The 18,566-nt window shown below is 40.9% G+C and overlaps 1 protein-coding gene across 1 annotated transcript in view; it reads left to right on the top strand.

Annotated features, from left to right (window-relative positions):
• Positions 1-17,680, top strand: part of arap2 (ArfGAP with RhoGAP domain, ankyrin repeat and PH domain 2) — a 140,861-nt gene extending 123,181 nt beyond the window's left edge. Inside the window, exons 26-33 of the mRNA XM_069672434.1 lie at positions 47-164; positions 4,015-4,143; positions 5,695-5,831; positions 6,621-6,703; positions 9,787-9,822; positions 12,006-12,069; positions 13,979-14,098; positions 15,542-17,680. Of these exons, the coding sequence (XP_069528535.1) occupies positions 47-164; positions 4,015-4,143; positions 5,695-5,831; positions 6,621-6,703; positions 9,787-9,822; positions 12,006-12,069; positions 13,979-14,098; positions 15,542-15,895 (1,041 nt within the window). The 3' untranslated portion in view covers positions 15,896-17,680. The remainder of the gene's footprint in view (positions 1-46; positions 165-4,014; positions 4,144-5,694; positions 5,832-6,620; positions 6,704-9,786; positions 9,823-12,005; positions 12,070-13,978; positions 14,099-15,541) is intronic.
• The last annotated feature ends 886 nt before the right edge of the window (positions 17,681-18,566 follow it).

Here is an 18,566-nt window from a genome sequence, read left to right as displayed (position 1 = left end):
GTCCTTGGTTTCTCTTTTATTCCTTTTGCTGTTGTTTTTGTGCTAGATGTCTCCCTGCATGCGGCCAACAGAGCTCGCGGAAACTGCACTGAGTATGAAGAACATCACCTTTAACCCTGATGACCGCTGGACCATCTTTGAGGTCATTGAGAACGGAGAGTTAGGTACGTTGGATTATGAAGTTAAAGATCTCCTGTCTCTTAAAGGGGGCATTCTGCTGTTTCACATTTTAAGACAATGTTACAATGCTAGATGTCCAGACTAAACGTGGGTGAAGTTTCAAAGCAGTAGGTAAAAGTATGTTCGAGTAATCCCCTGCTAAAAAAGGCTGCTGTGAACGCCAGGTTTCAGACTGTTTTTTCTACACGCTGCACTTTGTGATGTCACAAAGTGGAAGAACTCTATATTTGGGCATGTGTTCGAGATGCGGTAGAACCGCCTGCCCCTGGCACAGTTCAAGGACACGCCCACCCAGCAGCTCAGTCTGCTCAGTGGCTCTGCTCGTCATGTTGGTTAAGAACATCATGTTTCTTTGGCTGTGAAGGAAAGACATCAGCGTTTACTTTCCCAAAGGACAGCAGCAGACATTCATTTCAAATCGAATAAGTGAAGTTCACTCTTTACCAAACAACTCTGTAAGACGGCCACAGGGTAGGAGGCGTGCCTCAAACACTGAGTTCTGCCTCTCCGCAGGTTTAAGAGAGCTGGCCAATCAGAAGAAAGAGGGCTTGAAGGGGCGGGGTTTCTTAAAGAGACAGGCTGACTGAGTCGTTTCAGGCAAAGGCTGTATGAGGGCCTGAGATTTTGCAACTAATTATGCTAAGCTACTCCACAGGTATCACAAAGGGAAATATGAAGCTTGAAATTAGCATAATACCCCTTTAAGGTTTTACCATTGGGTCACAAGATTGTTTTATAGTACAAATACGAACATTTAAAAAGAGATGCATTGCTGAAGTGAAAATATGAGCAGAATAATCATGGATGAGAGTAAGGAAGTGAGCTTTTCTTTAATCTTACGACTGGAAACTAAGTTTTGCCTTGAAAGGTTTTTAAAGTCAGATACAGAGACATCTTTTTGTTTCATTGCTTCCAAGTTAAAGTCAAAGGCAAACTTTTAAGAGTCATAAGTTTTGAAGCTCTACAACAGACAAATAAACTTCCCGCTGCCAACCTTGTTTAATTTCCTGGCATCGTGCCTTGATTTGTTAGTGTTAGTGGAGATGGAGACAGGGAATGCTGGGGGTGTTTGAGAGTGGTATGACATGCAAGAAAGGGTCCCCTGGCCAGGAATCAAACTGTATGCACTGTAACCTAAAGGCTAACGGGGCATCTGCTGAAACTTTGGAAGGAAAAAGTTCACGTGCAAGTGCAACATACTGAAGCATTCAAATAAGATGAGCTCTTGCTTTAAAATGTTTTGCCCCGTGTAAAGGCATAAATATATATATGTATGTATTCGACCAGGGCGGCAAATCATGCGTCTAACATAGCAACCCATTGGATCGGCTACTAGCTAGGCTTTGGCGTGCTGGTCGCCAGCCTCGGAAGCTAATGACCAGTCTAGCCAGTTGCTGATCCAATGGGTTGCTAGCTTCAGCATGCTTGTCGCTAGTCTCGGAAGCTAATGACCAGTCTAGCCAGTTGCTGATCCAATGGGTTGCAAGCTTCTGCGTGCTTGTTGCTAGCCTCAGAAGCTAATGACCAGTCTAGCTAGTAGCCGATCCAAAGGACGGCTAGCTTCGGCATGCTAGTCACTAGCCTTGGAAGCTAATGACCAGCCTAGCCAGTAGCCGATCCAATGGGTTGCCATGTTAGACACATGACTTGCGGCCCTGGTCGAATGAATAGGCAGCTTCTCAGTTAGCCCTGGCTTATCATTGGCCAGATCAGTGGCTGTCTTCGGCAAGGATATCGCCTCCTTCTGCCTCTCAATAGTCTTACTTTTGTCCCTTATCCTGTGCCATACCATTCAGCCTCTGTGTTTTACATAGAAGATGAGATGTAAAATGAGGTGTAATAATTCCGCCTTGAACTGGCAGTGTAAAAGGGGCTTTAGAGACACACAACTTTTACGCTCACACTCACACCTACGGGCGGTTTAGAGTCACCAATGAACCTAACGAGCATGTCTTTGGACTGTGGGAGGAAGCGGGAGTAGCCGGAGGGAACCCACACATGCACGTGGAGAACAAGCAAACTCCATTTACGTCAGAACTGAGAATCGAACCAGGAACCTTGTGGCTGTGAGGCGACAGCGCTAACCACAGCCCCAGGAACAGAATGTACATGAAAAAAATGCAATAAAAAATGCTTTTGCTGTGTAACTGAACAAAATATTTTCATTGTTTCTTCTTTACTCCAATGATATCTACATGTTGGGACTGAAACATGATTCCTTAAGCCTCGCTTTAATAGAGTTATAATCCAATCTAAAGTTGTCAGCCTTCGACCCTGCACAGGTGCCTCCTCAATTAACCGTTCATGCCTTTTAATCAACAGTGAAATTGAAACGTTTCCTCACACAGTTTCCTCAAAGCTTACACATGCATTGTGCAGCATATTGTCTCATTTAGATCGGCTGTATATCTATGCAGGGACGTGTTGCATGATTATGAATCAACTTCTCTCTGTGAAGGATTTTACAGATAAATATGAACTTCATCAGACAAAAAAAGCTGCTTTCAAACCCCACATCTCATAGTATCAAAAGCCCTCGCCCTAACTTCTCTCCTGCAATCAATCCAATTAGTGATTGATGCGTCATGTCACTGTTTAAATGGTCATGTACAAAGATCCCACTTCCTGTCATCTAAGTAACCTCCTGATTGGAAGATTACGCTATCTCGCTAATGAACCGGAGTCCGTGAACATGGAAGCACACTGAGAAATTACCCGCGCGTCGCCACTTTGATGATATGCACATTAATTAATCATCTCCGCCATCATGTGTCATAAATTACCTTCATCTTCCTCGCATGATCGACCTGGGAATCTGACCCGCCTCGTCTTGCATTAACATGCACCGACGGCGCCCCCGTGCATTTGATCGTACCGCGGGAAGCGGGCGAGCAAGGGGAAGTCAAAGTTGAGCTTTGTCGCGGAAGTTGCTTAGCTGGCGGTCCCCGTGCACTTTTCATCAGTTCATTGAGAGTTTACGCTGCGCTCTTATGTTTGTTTTCCTCCCTGCAAAGTTACAGAGGACACGCCGTCCTCCTCTAAAAAACGGTGTGTTGAATACTGAATATATTTGCCATCGGTTCAGCATATTTTCCATGCCGAGACAATATGTCTGTAAAAGAGTAAACACAAGTTATTTTGAAGGCGGAAGCGTGACAGGTTTTGCTCATAAAACCATAAAGAAGGGAGGGGAAGTGCGTTAATTAGCCATTTTGGAGGATGGCGACAGATAAACACTGTTATCCAGGACAATAGGCAGAAAAAGGGGGAGCTAATATTTGTCGGGAAATGAGGAACTAATTCCGTGGCCTGGGTCTGCAGAGATTCCGCCCAGGAGATAAGCCCACTGCTATGAATAAGTGATGCCATTGTGGCTCTTTTTACCTCCTTCGGTTATGAAAAACAAGGCAGGGAAGAGAGGGAGGCATCAGAGCAGGGGTGGTGGTACACAAATTATCTACTTTTATTTTGGCGGGCTGATAGCATGTACCCTGTGCACCAATTAGGACGAGATAATAGGTCTATTTTGCACATGAGTGTGTTTTTATAATCAGCTCCTGATATGCTGGAGATAATTTAAACTGCTGTGTGATGAAAACGGGGAAAACAACAACATAATTTAGTTATTTGGTTAACTGGAATTAGTCATGGATTTTATATGAGGGTGTGATTGTGTCTCATGCATTTTTAATTCAGATAAGACCAGAAGACAAACTGGCTTTGTCGTTAGAGTGTTTTTTTCCTTCTCTTTGACCATTGCTGTTTATTTCCGAGCAGATTCACCTGCCAATCAAACTTCCTCCCTCTGACCCGATGTCTTTTTATTTTGAGCAGAGAGACCGCTGCACCACAGTGAGAAAATCCTGGAGCAGGTGCTGGAGTGGAGCGCCCTGGACTGCCCGAGCTCTGCTTTTCTTGTTATAAAGAAGTTTGCAGAGGCCAGGAGAGCAGATGATGCAGAGGGTAGAGGATAACTTGTTTTTTTACGAGCTCGAGTTATTTTACAAAATTTAAGTTGTGATTTCATTTAAACACATTTCAACATTGTACACAAAAACATGAGAATGTATGAGGCTGAATGTGTTCTCTAAAAGTAGTGGATAAACATTTGACATTAGCTAAAAGCGGGTTGTACAATATTGTATTTTGACCGATATCTGACATGGATATCAACCCATTGCTGAACCCGGCACATGCACAGATTATTTTCCACCTAATTGCAGAGATGATCAACTGTCTCATGTAGCGGAATACAAATAACTGGTTTCAAATAGTACACATTCTCACTGGCCAAAATAAAAATAATTTATCTGAAGTAAAATGTGCCACAAATTTTGACAGATATCTGACATGCCAATATTTTCACTGATACCGATATATGCACATATTTTATCCACTAATTGCAGAGACTATCAACTGGCCGAAATAAAACAAATTGATCTGAATTAAAACGTTTCGCAAATTTTGACCGATATCTAATTTGCCGTTATTTTCCTACGGATATCAGCTCATCGCTGGTATCGATATATGCACAGATTTTTTCCACCTAATTGCAGAGATCATCAACTGTCTCATGTAGTTGAATAAAAATAACCATGGTTTTTAAATAGTACACTTTAATTTGCCAGATAAGAAAAGAAATTTAGCTGATGTAAAACATGCCACAAATTTTGACCGATATCTGATATGCCGATATTTTCCGACTCATATCGGCCTATTGCTAATACCGATATATACACAGATTTTTTCCACCTAATTACAGAGATCATCAACTTTCTCATGTAGTGGAATAAAGATAACAGTAGTCTTCGTTACTCTTTAATTGGCCAAATAAGAAACTAATTTAGCTGAAGTTACGTTTTAAACGTCCCACATTTATCTTTATGTAACGTTTCCATAGTTGCATACACCTACCCTCTCTATCAGAGTATGTCGCGAATGCCATTATATCATCTGAATAGTCAGTGGTTTGCGGCTTGTGAGCATAATTAAACCCTTGTGCTGTAAAGTGGGGTTGATACCGATATTTCTTTCTCAAGCCTTTATCGGCGGCAACCGATACTAATGACCAATATCATCATACTTCCCTGGCTAAAAATATATGATAAATGAGGATAAAGCGTAAAACTTGTGAACACATGGTTAAGCAGTTTAGTGTTAATTTAAGATTACAGATATCAGTGTCGATAGAGGGGGATTAAGGTAAATCTACCAGGCTGTGGGGGTGCATCTGATTGTAAAGAAGGTGGAAATAACTGGTGTCAGATGTTAACATATATATAATAGTAGAAATACACGTCATCAGTTTCCGTAACTGGTTGTGACGGACAACAAGAACGAAACTGTCACTTTAAAAAAGCTGAAAACGGCTTATTTTTGCTTAAATAGGACTTATCACTGACACCTCATTTATCCTAATTAATGTAAGCATCCTTAAAAACACTGATTAAACAAACTAATTACTATAAAACAGAAAAAAGAGTCGCTTTTAATGGATTTCTTTGTGTTTTACAGTCGACCAGAAGCAGCTTGAAAAAGGCAACTCTCTGAAGTTCAGCGATGGATCCTCCAAACTGCTGTCGGGGCACAAATTCCAGGACAAATATGTTGTCCTTCGAGCTGAGAAGCTGCTGCTCTACAGAGATATCAAAGCAAGTACACTTTTATTTTCAGCTTTATCTGCTGCCACATCTACTGTAAACACAGAGTACCGGGTGAACAGAGAGCGCCTTGTAGCCGGAGTTTAAAAGGTGATAGAAATGTGCCTCATTTCCCTGGAGTCATGTCCGTCTCTGGGATCTTAAAATTAAGGAAGTAAAATAAAACATACCGGCGGTGGCCGACTTCCCACTCTGTTTTAAAAATGCGGAGGAATACAGTGTGCGCTTCAGAGAGGACCAGCCTGCCCGCGTTCCCTGGAGGGCTTTTCTTTTCAGCACATTTCTGCAGTTGAAACATGGGATTCGGAAAGGAGTGTGAAGAAGTGTTAATAATTGATGGAGTTCTTGCAGTAGGGGGAGTGTAGGGAAAACGGCGAGGGGTGGTGTTGTGTGTTGTGGGGGTGGGTGCTTTCACTGAGAGCTTTTCTAAATATCAGGTTGCAGAAGAATGTGCTTAATTACCGCGTGAATACAAAGCAAATAAGAAGTGTTCCTGAGATTTAATTGATATTCTTTGGCCTCTGCAGTTATCGCCAGGTCTGTATTTAGCGCAAATTATGTCGGATGAAGCAGGGAATGGGTGGAGGAGGGTGATGTGGAGGTGTCGGAGGCAGCCTGGAACTTTGATTTTGTTCCTTTTGTTCTCGTCTACTTTGTTCTCCGTTGCTTGGAAGACAAGGTTTAGCTGGTAATGATTCCAATTGATTGTTGTGTTTAATGAAGTTTAATGTGTTCTACTTTATTCATGCAAAATGTCATCTTGGTTGTGTCTTGTTGCAGGCCGCTAAAGCAGAGAAAGCGATCCAGTTAAACTCTGTGAAATGCTACCTCGGTCTGAAGAGAAAGCTCAAACCTCCAACCAGGTAAACTGCACTTGAATGCAACAAAAAATCTCCAATTGTAGCTCTTTGTGGGGTGTTTATATCGTGCCACCACATCCCAATGGAAGGACCTGACATGTGGCTAAATTCTTTCACAGTAAAATGCATTTTTATGTCTAGAGAAGTAAAAACAAAGTTAGTTTATTTGTTTCATACTGAAAGAAAAGATGCAAAACACACAGGAAAATATGAAAAACACGTTTGTGGGCGGGGTTTAAACCTGTAAGTAGCTAGTATGGAGACCACACCCAAAAGACACAACCGATGGACAGGTGATGGACTCAAAAATGCACGACTCACACAAGACAGTAAAAAGGGTAAGAGAGTTTTAATGGCCTGTCCAGGTTCGGTACACGGGTAATCACAGGTAATAATCCAAGAGGGGCAGGAAAAAAGGCAAAAAAACACTCACTAGATAACAACTTGCACGAGGCGACATGAAGGAACACACAACGATCTGGCAACAAGAGGGAAGACAGGCAGGGTAAACAGTATATGCACAGGTAATCAAGGGGAAACGAGACACAGGTGGGTCTAATTAGGGCGGGAGACACAAGGAGCAGGGAGCCGAAAGATGGAAGCTGTGTCCCATTTCAGGGGCTGCATCCTCCAAAGGATGGATCTGAAGGCCATATCCTGGGCCACGAGGGATCCACTGGGTGCATCCTTCGAGAATCCCGAGATTCAAACGAGATGGCGCACTCTTAAGTTTCAACTCTTCAACTATATTTGAAATTATAGGTTAAATTACGTGACGTTCGTAATGTTAGCTGGTTAGCCTGCTAGCTACTGTTGCTAGGCTACAGGAGCAGTGTTTGGGCGCCATTTCAGTTTGGCCCGAGCGGTCTACGCAGGCTACGAATGACGCATCCTTCGTAGATCGCGTCCTTTGAAGGATGCGGCCCCTGAATTGAGATGCAGCTGGAGACAAGGATAAGTTTGAAAATGAAACAGGAAGTGACGATATAATTAAAAGGAAAACAGACGGACTGTATCATATACTGTATAAGGTAATACAAACATACAAAATTACCAATATAACCTTAATAGTTAAGAGAAATTTCCTGTCCATTGGAATAGCCAATGATCTCCTGTGGTTGTATTTACTGCTCCATTACTAATCAAACAAACATTGTCCTTTCACAATAAAAGCCCAGTATTTGATGGTGAACTGACCACAGGAATGGTTAAAGAAAGGATGACGGAGATCTTCTTGTGTTTGTTCTTTGACAAGATTACATCTGTGAACTCATAAAAACAATCTGAAATAAGTGTTCGATTGGCTGATTTAGCCGCTGCAGAAGATTGCATCTGCTATAAGCTCCAAAATACAACATTTCATTTAAATTCAGCCTTGCAGCTTGCCGTTTGTATTTCCAGCGCCTGTAAAATGCAATTTATGTGCATTTATTCATTTGCTGCAATATTCTTCGTCTCCATCTGTGAAGTGGTTTTCATTGTCATGCACATATTACCAAAACCCTTTCTGGATCTCGCCGCTGCAGCGAGTCCCTCTCCCTCTGCGAGCAGCCAATAAAACCACATTGCCACAGTTTTTACACCTGCTGCTCTCGGGCGTTAAATCGCAGGAACAACTGCTCCGGTCGGTCAACAATTACGAGCCAGTTTCAGCGGCCGTTCTCACACATTTCCTTTCATATCCGGTGCTATAAATAATGCATTAAGCCAAACTGTTTTTCTGTAATAAAAATCCAACATGGCCGCATAATGAGCGAGGTCAAACGTGACTCATTAGTGCTGCAAATCCACCCTTTTCTGATATTAAGACAAACTAGTGCTACTTAGCATCGCTAGTGTTTGTTTTTCCAACATTTGTGTCTATTTGTCCCAAAAAACAAAAGATATACTGCCCCTTCTCTTCCCTAACACCACCAAGAGCTACCCCTGACCCCCGTCTTATTTTTCACAATAATAAAATTGATTAAACGTAATTGCGTTTTAACAAATACAAATTATAAATCTCAGCTTCTGCAGATAGAAAACACTGCTCCCTGTGTTTTATTTCAATGATTCCCTATTATTATAATTTATGACACACGCCAAACCCTCACCAGCGCGTGTTGCTCAAACAAAGAGGACACATTTTTAAAGCCAAACCCTACACTTCACATTAATTCCTCATAATTTTCCCCATGTCGGAAACTCCGCCGTCTGGGGGAGCGTGAAAAATGAGCCGTGCGAGCAGTTGTCTGCCGTCCTTCAGGGGGCGAAAAAGTGGATAAGAGAGGCAGGGAAAGAGGGACAGAAGGAGAGAATGATACAGCGTGGAATCAGAGATATACTGTAGAGTGGGGCTGCGGGAGAAGTGATACGGCGAATAAAGAAATAAAGACAGAGTGCTGAGAGAGTCGTAGTGAGAGGGTTAGGAGAGGCAGCGCTCCAGCACCTCATTAGGCAGAGGTCTATCTGTGAGCGGCCTACTGCGGGGCTGGATCGGCTGCCTTAACTCACAGGAGTGGTGCTCCAGGCTCTCTCTCTCTCGCTCGCTCTGCCCCCACTTTCACTTTGTTCTTCCCCCAGCTTCTCCTCTCCTGTTCAGCCACAGCTGTGAGAGGTGCGTTCTCCAGGAAGGTGGTCTTTTCACCTTACACAGCCTCTTAATTCCCACTGAAACAGACTTATATACATGAATATATACTGTACACACCTTATAGATACACCTTTAAGCAAACATTAACAGTGCTTTCAGCAAAAAGCAGCGATGGGAAGTTACGAAATACTTTTTTCCACATTATAATATATGGATTAATACATTAAAATTAGCGTATTCATATGTGTTTATTTAATGTACATACAGCAAACTCTGTTCATCTAATTCCACAGTTTAGCACCTAGCGCCTGTAGCGCCCTTTCCCCCTCTGAATTGAATGGCTTTGACCTGCTGCTATCTTTAACACTTCTCTCTTTTCTGATTGGTTCTGGAGTTGGGTACTTAAAAATTCCACGTCCTTTCACGCTGTTTATAACCCAAGTCTCAGAGTGAACTTCAGGGCGTTGTCTTTCAAACCCTAATAACGCGACCCGTCTTCTTCTCCTTCCAACAGCTGGGGCTTCACAGTCTACACTGATAAACAACAATGGTGAGTGCCGTGCAGAAGTTCTCCATTTCAATAATTGATGAGTGCGACTTTTACCCTTCCCACTTAAAAATATCTCTTAAACAGAAAGAGTCAAGTGGCGCAGAGTTAAAAAGTTGAAGCTAAAGCACTTTGTGATGATGTAAGTGGGTTAGTAATGGGGCTAGCACTGCAGTTAAAATATATTAGTGATGGCTGCTGTCTGGTGAAGCGAAATAATACACAATGAGTTTTTCTATTAAGGTCTGTGTCTAGCTTCCTTTAAAACTATTATCCGCTGACATATATGAAGTGCTACCGTCAAGGTCGGCTAGCAACAAAAGCTAGCTACTGTTATTTCACAATTCTGATGTCATCGCACACTTTCATTTATCAACTATAAATACAATAATTCTCAACCGTATGGGAGTATTTTTGACAAAGCTTCGAGGACACCGTTCAAGCTGTTTTTTTGATACAACAGACTGCTGGGCTTTCATTTTCTAGCCATGCTAGCAAGAAAAACCAGGTCCAGCCTTAGCAATTAGCTTGTATGTTTAGTGCGAGTATGCAAATGTTAGCATGCTAATATACTAACCTATAAAAGTTAATATCGTAAATGTAACAGTTAGCATTATCAAAGCAAACATGTAAGCTTGCTAAATAACACTATGGCTAACTTATTTTGTTAGCCATGTTAGCAATGGACTCTGGTTCAGACTAATATAATATATTTGAGGAATGGAAGTGTGTGTTAAGTGCTATTAAGTAAGTGTTACCTTGCTACCATTGACATTGTTAGCAATTTAGCATGTTAAATTTAGCTCTAGTGTCCTGTTTTGCCATGTTAGCATTGAGGCTTTCACTGTGTTGTGTAGTCCAAGTTACCAATAGTTATCATGATAGTATGCTAAACTTGTCAAACTGTTTACACAGTTAACATGGTAAATGTAGCAGTTAGCATTATCACTGCAAGTAGGTCTATGTAAGGTTGCTTAATTTTATCAAAGCAACACTATTGCTAACTTTTTAACTGCTTTTTTGTTAGCCATGTTAGCAAAATGCAGTATACCTGTACGTCATATATTTGAGGGATTGATGTGTGTGTTTAGTGCCATTAAGAAAGCTTTAGCATGCTAACTTGCTAAACTAGAATTGTGGCAATTGTAATGTTACATTTACCATTGAAATTCTGAGCAATTTAGCTGAATGTAGTTCAAAGCAGCAATGTTGCTAAGTTCTGTTAGGCCATGTTGGCATCACAGCTCTAGTCCAGACAGAAATATCTAATTTATTTGAGGCTTTAAATTGTTTGTTTCGCGTAAGTTATCAAGTGTTAGCATGCTAGTATGCTAAAGTAGTTAAACTGTTTAGCAACTATTAACATGGTAAATGCAACGGTTAAAATTATCACTGCACGCATGTAAGGTAGCCTAATTATATCAAAGTAACACTATTGCTAACATTTTTTTTGTTAGCCATGTTAGCAAAATATAATGAGAAATTAAAGTGTGTATTTAGTGCTATTAAGCAAGTTTTAGCTTGCTAAGTTGCTAAAGTAGGACTGTATTTTGTAATGTTACATTTAAAATGTGACATGAGCTAAATTTAGCATGCTGATTTTAGCTCAAAGCGCTAGTGTGGCTAAGTCCTGTTGGCTACATTAGCGTAGCAGCTCTGGTCCAGACAGAAATATGTTATTTATTTGAGGTTTTGACTTGTTTGTTATGTGTAACTTACTAAATATTAGCATGCTAATATGCTGAACTCAAATAAAGAACAGGATAAAAAGGAGTTAAGACCTTGCGACAGCGTCAGTTTGAGCCCCAAATTCACAGATATTAAAATGAACTCGCCTCAAGAGGTTTCATCGTAGCATAAATACAGTACAATAAAGAACACAGACCACATGAACCACAGGCTACTGTACAGACCTGAATCACTGACAGGCATTAATTTAAACCATCATCCTAGATTGTTACTTACAGCACAAATCACTGCTTCAAAGACATCCTTTACCCATGCAGATTCATATAATTAGAGGTAATGACTGTCAGCCCACCTATCATGCATTCTATTTATTCATATTGATCAATGAACTGTCCCCTGAGAAGACGCCGTGTCCAATCCAGACACCTGGTTAAAATTAGTGTGAGAATAACGAGGTGAGAATCAGCGACTGATGTGACTGAGTTTTTCCTCCTCAGGCATTTCTGCTGCGAGAAGAGGGAGGCGCAGGTCAGCTGGGTGACAGACATCATCAGGATGAAGGTAAGATGACGCGCGGCGGAGACGTTAGGAGTGCACTCATGCAGAAACTCTACCGAGCAATCGAATAAGCAGAGCATGCAGTGACTTTGGGAGTGCAGGAGAAGTTTATGTATCCTCCCTCTAACCTTTTTTTTACTTTTGTGTCGCGAGCCAAAAATATCACGGAATGTGACATGCACATTGTGGCCACATCCTTCCTTATTTGGATGAGGAATGCGCTCGATTACAGCCGGAATAAATCACCTTTTACAATCCATATCTCCGAGCGGGGAGATATGATAAATCATATTTACCCCAATCATCCGTTCCCATTGTGCAGTTAGGCAGATGAAATACAAAAACAGGGAAAGAAGTGTAAAGTTTTCGAGGTCACTCAGCAATAACATAAATCACTTTATGTGGAAAAGCCGGGAGAATAAGGTCAAGGCGACCATAACAATCACATTGTGGTACTTAGCCGGGAGATACAGCTAAGTGTTGTCGCTGTCAGTCGCTGACACAGCACATATGACATAAATAATGCAAGGCAGAGCAAACACAGGGAGAACAGCTACAGATGTGTCATATTCTTTATTATATTTCACTCTCACATTAATTCCTAACTACTTATTAATGAAAAATAACTCTTCTCCCCTCATTAGACTTAATTGATGTGTCTATTTGCTGCTCGTTTCCGAGTAAATGACCATAAATCGACCACAACACTCGTCCTAAATGTAAAAATCTTGCCTTATCTTGAGATGTCACAGCCGTGCATTGTACGCTCAGCACATTTAATCAGCTCTCACCTCGGCTTCCTTTATGGGAACCTGTCTGCAGCACGGTGTTGTTTATCACAGGTGCTTACTGTAAGAGCCTTTTAGTGCCTTAGTTTGGGTTAGCGAGTAAAAAGGGCAACACTGTCAGCCAGAGATTGATCTAAAGGGGAAGCCAATTTTTGTCGGTTGTTTCAAGGTGTTTATTTCAGCGGGCTCAGTGACTTTCCTCTGCTCTTTGCAGAACTCTTTGCTCTGCAACAGCTAAATCTATATCAGACTGGAGCCGGCTAAAAATATTAGGATTCTCCTCCCAAATCCGCTAAATATCAGGATTGTCAGCTTCCGACGCAAAGGCTTGTGGGAAGGACACAGGACTTGCGGGAAGGGCAGATGAGAAAAGTAGACAGAGAGCACTTCAGTGTTCTTGATTTCCTTTCTCTTACCTGTTAGCGAGCATTGTGCTCCGACAGTTTCCATAGCAACTACCGATGGAGGACCTAATTTTGAAGAAGCAAGCTGGCTGGAATGGATGGTGGTGGTGAGTGTTGGAGGGGGCGGAGAGGGAGGAGGGGTGTGTGTGTGTGTGTGTGTGCGTGTGTGTGTGTAAAGGTCTAAGGACAGGTCCGAGCTGTGATGAAATGAGGATTTGTTAAAGAGAGACAGTTCTATAGGTCCGGGGGTCGCGGCGGCATAAAAGGAGACGTTGTTAAAGAGAAAGTTTAGCCAGAGATCAGAGCGCGGTCGGACCGCTGTGATGGAACAGAGCATCGTCACCCTCTGACTTTTCATATTTTTAGACGCTGCTGCGAGTCAGGCCAAAAAAGCAATTTATATCCATACGTCCTGTACACTCATACTGACTTTTCTGTACTGTATAGTTGCTAGGTCTTCAGCCTGATGACAGAAACTACATGGAAATTGGTTAAGAAGGAAGTAGTAGTCTGAACATCTAGTGCAGTAATGTGAATTTATATGAATTAACCTTTAATTTGACATCTGTGGAAGCCAAGTTCAAACACTGCCTTCCCAAAACATACATAAAAGCTTAAAAAAAAATAAAGGCTACAAATATAAATGTAATATCTTTCTTCTCTAAATATCAGAAAGTCTTACTGTACTACTAATCTTTGCCACTGGCTGTGTGTCTGCAGCACGGTTCTGACCTCTATTCAAAGAACTCCAAAGAAGCTGCAGATCACAAAACCTCCACAGGGGGCGCTGTGACTGAAGGCCGGAAGATTCCAACACTCAACAACAACTGCGGCAAACAGGTGAGAAATCAAAGACAATACCTGTTGAAGTTTGTTTACCTTTTATCACCTCTACGATGTTGATGAGAATTGATTTAGCAATGCTAGCCAAAATAGCTCTTAATACCGACAAAATTGAAACCCCCCTATTAGCCACTGCTGCACTTGCTTTTACTTATTAGCTTATTATACTTAGCTAACACCTATCGCAGAAAGTAGACCTGCTAAGCCTTAGAGGAGGACGCTGTTTTCAATCTGTTGTCATGCTAATAAGAACTCAGCTTAAAACCCAGCTACTAATATTTTAGTTTCAAGAAAAAATCCCATTTCTAATTTGCAAATCTAAATTTTGACTAACTTTTTGTATTTAATATATCTCATATAATTGAGGAAGAGAAGGGCCCATTAGCAAATGTTAGCAGCTAAACTTAAATAGTGAACAAGGTAAACATTAAACTTACCATAATCACTGTGAGCACGTTAGCTCACAATGACCTAAATTTAGCTCAAAACGATAGCTAACTTGTTTTTTGCTAGCATGAAGGAACAGGTCTTGACTTACATATCTTATATATTTGAGGAATTTACTGCTAGTATGCAAAAGTTAGCAGGCTAGTACACTAAACTGAGATAGTGAAAATGTCAGATGTTAAACTTAGCATTATTATTATGACCGTGTTAGCAAGCTTAATTTAGCTAAATAAATGTTTCTGCCATGCTAGCATGAAGAATCTGTTCTTGACTGTATATATTTGAGGAATTAATTTGTTTAGTGCTAGTTTGCAAATGTTAGCATGCTAACATTTAATGTTAAACTTAGCACTATCAGTGTGAGCATGTTAGTAAGTTGAATTGCCACGCTAGCATTAAGGATCTGGTCTTCACTAAAACATCTTCTATATTTGAGCAATTCACTCATTTCTTTAGTGTTAGTTTCAAATGTTAGCTAACACGCTAATATGAGATGGTAAACATGTCAAACGCTTCACTTAGCATTATCATTGTGAGCGTGTTAGCTTGCAGAATATAGCTCAAAGCCGCACAATGGCTCAATAACTTTTTTTATGCCATGCTAGCATGAAGGATCTAGTCTTGACTAAAACATCTTTTTGAATTGTCTCGTGTTTAGTGCTAGGTTGCAAATGTTAGCATGCTAACATGCGTCAGTGAGATGGTAAAATAATGCTAAACTTGGTATTATCATTGTGAACATGTTAGCATGCTGAATTTAGCTGAAAGCAACACTGGCTCACTACAGCATGAGTATCTCACAGGTTAATACACTACAACACTTACTAAACAAATGTAAATAACTGTATCATAAGTTACATAACTCTGTGTTAGTAAAGTCTTATCACCCAACACTGCTTATAAAGTTACACTGTTATAGCTGTTGCTTTTGTCTGTAGTTGACTTAAGTCCAATCTTTTGCAATGTGTCTTTATCTGCCATATTTGCCCCCAGCTGACAGACAGGAGGACTTCACTTGAAGAGAGCAAACCAAGGCCTAACAAGGCCCCCACTCTCCCCCACAAGACCAACACAACAGCCAACTGCCCGAAGCCAAACGACACGCTCAAGTCCCCAGAAGTCACCCAGAGAAGACCGTCTTTGGACATCTGCCAACAACGCCTCCCCTCCAGGTCTCTGTCCAGACACTCGCAGCCCATGCCTTTACCCCTCCCGCCTCAGAGCGGCTGTAAGACCCTCAGCAGGAGACCTGTTCTGGGCGGGGAGGGCACTATGCCGCCTAATCTGATGAATGAACTCAGCTTGGTGCTGAGCAAGACGGGTCGCAGTGCCAAGAGCAATGATTGACAGGAAGAGGAGTCAGGAGAAATAAGAGGTACCTTGAACGGTCAGACAAACATTGCAGGGCTGATTCAGAAGGAAAGATGTGGAGACTGACAGAAAAGGAACACACAATGCAGAAGGAGGGAAAGTAAGTTGCTTTCATGAGAGGGTTTCGTAGCCTGAAGACAGCAGTTGAACTTGGGTTTATAAACGCATGCAGATGCACAAGGAGGAAAGTGGAAAACAGGTGCAGGAGACACTGGAGGTCATGCAGACCTCAGCTGGACGTGGCGCTGACCCAAGCACTACAAAGTGTGATTTATATGCCGTCTTGGAAAACCAGAAAATGTTAGAAAAATATATTCAGGTGTCAAACCTCAGAAGCTTCCAGAACTGCTGGCGACATGCTTTTAAGTTTCCAGTTACTTCAAAGAAGCTGCGTACCAAACACCTAAAAATGTTGTTTTTTTAACCCTTATGCAGCAAAAGGTATCTTTAAATATACCTATTTTTTACTAGCACTGTTAGCTATGCAATGTAGTTGCACTTGTTAAATAGCATACCTTATATTTTTGTAATTATTCGTGGCGTGGTGCGCCATCAAAGCAGGGAATTAAAATACTTATAAGTATGTACTAGAATGCAGAAAATGATGCTTGAATATGCAAAAGGAAAGACAGGTTTAGTGCGTGCTAGCTAGCTAGCTAAAAGACTCCTGTTTTTATTTACAAGAGAGAATTGAAGCTGCTGGTGGTGGGCGATTTCATATGCACTTATTTATTTGTAATTTTTTAATGGTTTTTTTTTACAGTCAACAGTTGCCAAGCATTTATTTCACTGTAACTATTAACTGTTAGCTAACTAGTAGTGTTACTTAAGCATATCATACTCTGATTAAAACTTTGCACTGGCTGTTATTTTGATGTATAGAATACGTACGTGAATAAAAAAAAAGTTTTTTATATTACTTAACAGCTTTATCTTACTTGATAAGTTGCAGTTAGGCCTACAAGTGCAAGAAAAAGAGCAACTATTTATGATAAAAGCCTGTTAGCCAAAGTTAGCTAACACCCCTCTGTGTTAGCTAGTTTTATCTCAAAATACAAAAATTTGTACCCTGGAAGAGCAGAGGAAAGTAATTATTCGGAGTAAGTTTCTGGTGTTCAGTCTTATTAAAAAAATGTTTAAAACGTTTTTTTAAGTACATACTCTTTAAAAGGACTTCAAGATACAAGAAGTGTAACCAACCGCTACAATGTAGCTAAAGTTGTCGGTTGTTAGGGGTGACGTCACACCCCCACATTAATATGTTGCCGGGTCCAAACCACTACAGCGTCTCCTATTTACAACATGGCGCAGTGCTGTTTTAAGCGAGGAAAACAAATTTGAAACTAAGGCTTCATCACGGACATGCGCCATCGTGATCGTCACTGCAGCCGCCATCCTCACAACAATCAGCGTTACCGTAGGTTGCTAGCTATTGCTAGCTGCACCGGTAGCTAGCAGGATTGCGAAAACAGATGGTAGGCTGTAATTTTAGTGCGTTATGAATGTGTTTCAAATGAAAATACATTTTAAAAGTGTTGAAATAACTTAACTATACATGTTTTTATTCATAAATAGCGATAGAAAAGCTTTTTATCTCTGGGGTACCCCCCAAAACAGACTGCGGCTTATATTCCACAAGTAAGAACCCCGTTAAATTAAGTGATGTCATACTCCATCAGAAGCAGGTCTGACACATATTTACGCTTTCTGTTGGGGTTCAAGTTTTGTATATCACAGATTGTAATATAACATGTTTGAATTTCACTAAACAAACATTTCACAAAATGCTGTGGCTCCGATTAATACTTGTTTCTGCACACTTCTCTCTCAGGTATCTCTCGATCACTGCAAATTAAAAATGTCTTTTTGCTGTTGCTAAAAATTGCCCTTAATGTGTTTTTCACAGAGATGCAGGTGTAAGAGGTGTCAGTGAGAACGGATATATTTTTTCATATTGTCACTTTTATACTTTTTATAGCGGTGAAATTACAAATAAACCAGGCTCCATTAGATAATTACAGTTAGGTAGGAATGAAATACTGCATGAGGAGGAGCAATTAAACTGATATTGATAATAAAACACACTTGATGATGATGATAGAAATGTGGTAAACACAAAGGGAGAAACATCATTGTTGTTTAATGATAATTACACTGATTGCTTTCAGGTTTATTTTGCATCCTGATTGGATTTTTCTCTTCAATCGTTAAGAGCTCTTTATGTGTGTTTTATTCCTGCTTTAATATTACATGTGTTCTCTGCAGGTCCGCTGGGCCTCTGCAGCAGGTCCACTAACTGCATGACGGATTTCCTTCTGTGCAATATGTTGTGTTCCATGAACACATCTGCAGGATTTAAAAGATAGAGTCCGTCTCCAGCTTATTTATATGTAATTATATCATTATTTTATTCATAGATTTCATCAAATTCTGCTTTTTTTTCTGGAGTGAAATGTAAAAATAAACTCCCTCGTCTCGAGTCGCACGCTCCTGCTGAATAATGTATAGCGGTCTGAAAATGCACACGTAGGCAATTGTCACACAGGTTCCTGCATGAAAAATTCATATTAACATTTTATTTTCATTATGCCTCATATACCAGCTGCTTGTCCTTTGTTTCATGTCCTTATATTCTAATCGTAGAGCT

Source organism: Semicossyphus pulcher, unplaced genomic scaffold, assembly GCF_022749685.1.
Source record: "Semicossyphus pulcher isolate SPU_LCO1_2020_fin unplaced genomic scaffold, fSemPul1.0.p SCAF_21, whole genome shotgun sequence".
NCBI classification, from domain to species: domain Eukaryota; kingdom Metazoa; phylum Chordata; class Actinopteri; order Labriformes; family Labridae; genus Semicossyphus; species Semicossyphus pulcher.
Note: the sequence above shows the minus strand (reverse complement) of the source record. Positions and strands in the feature narration are given on the sequence as shown.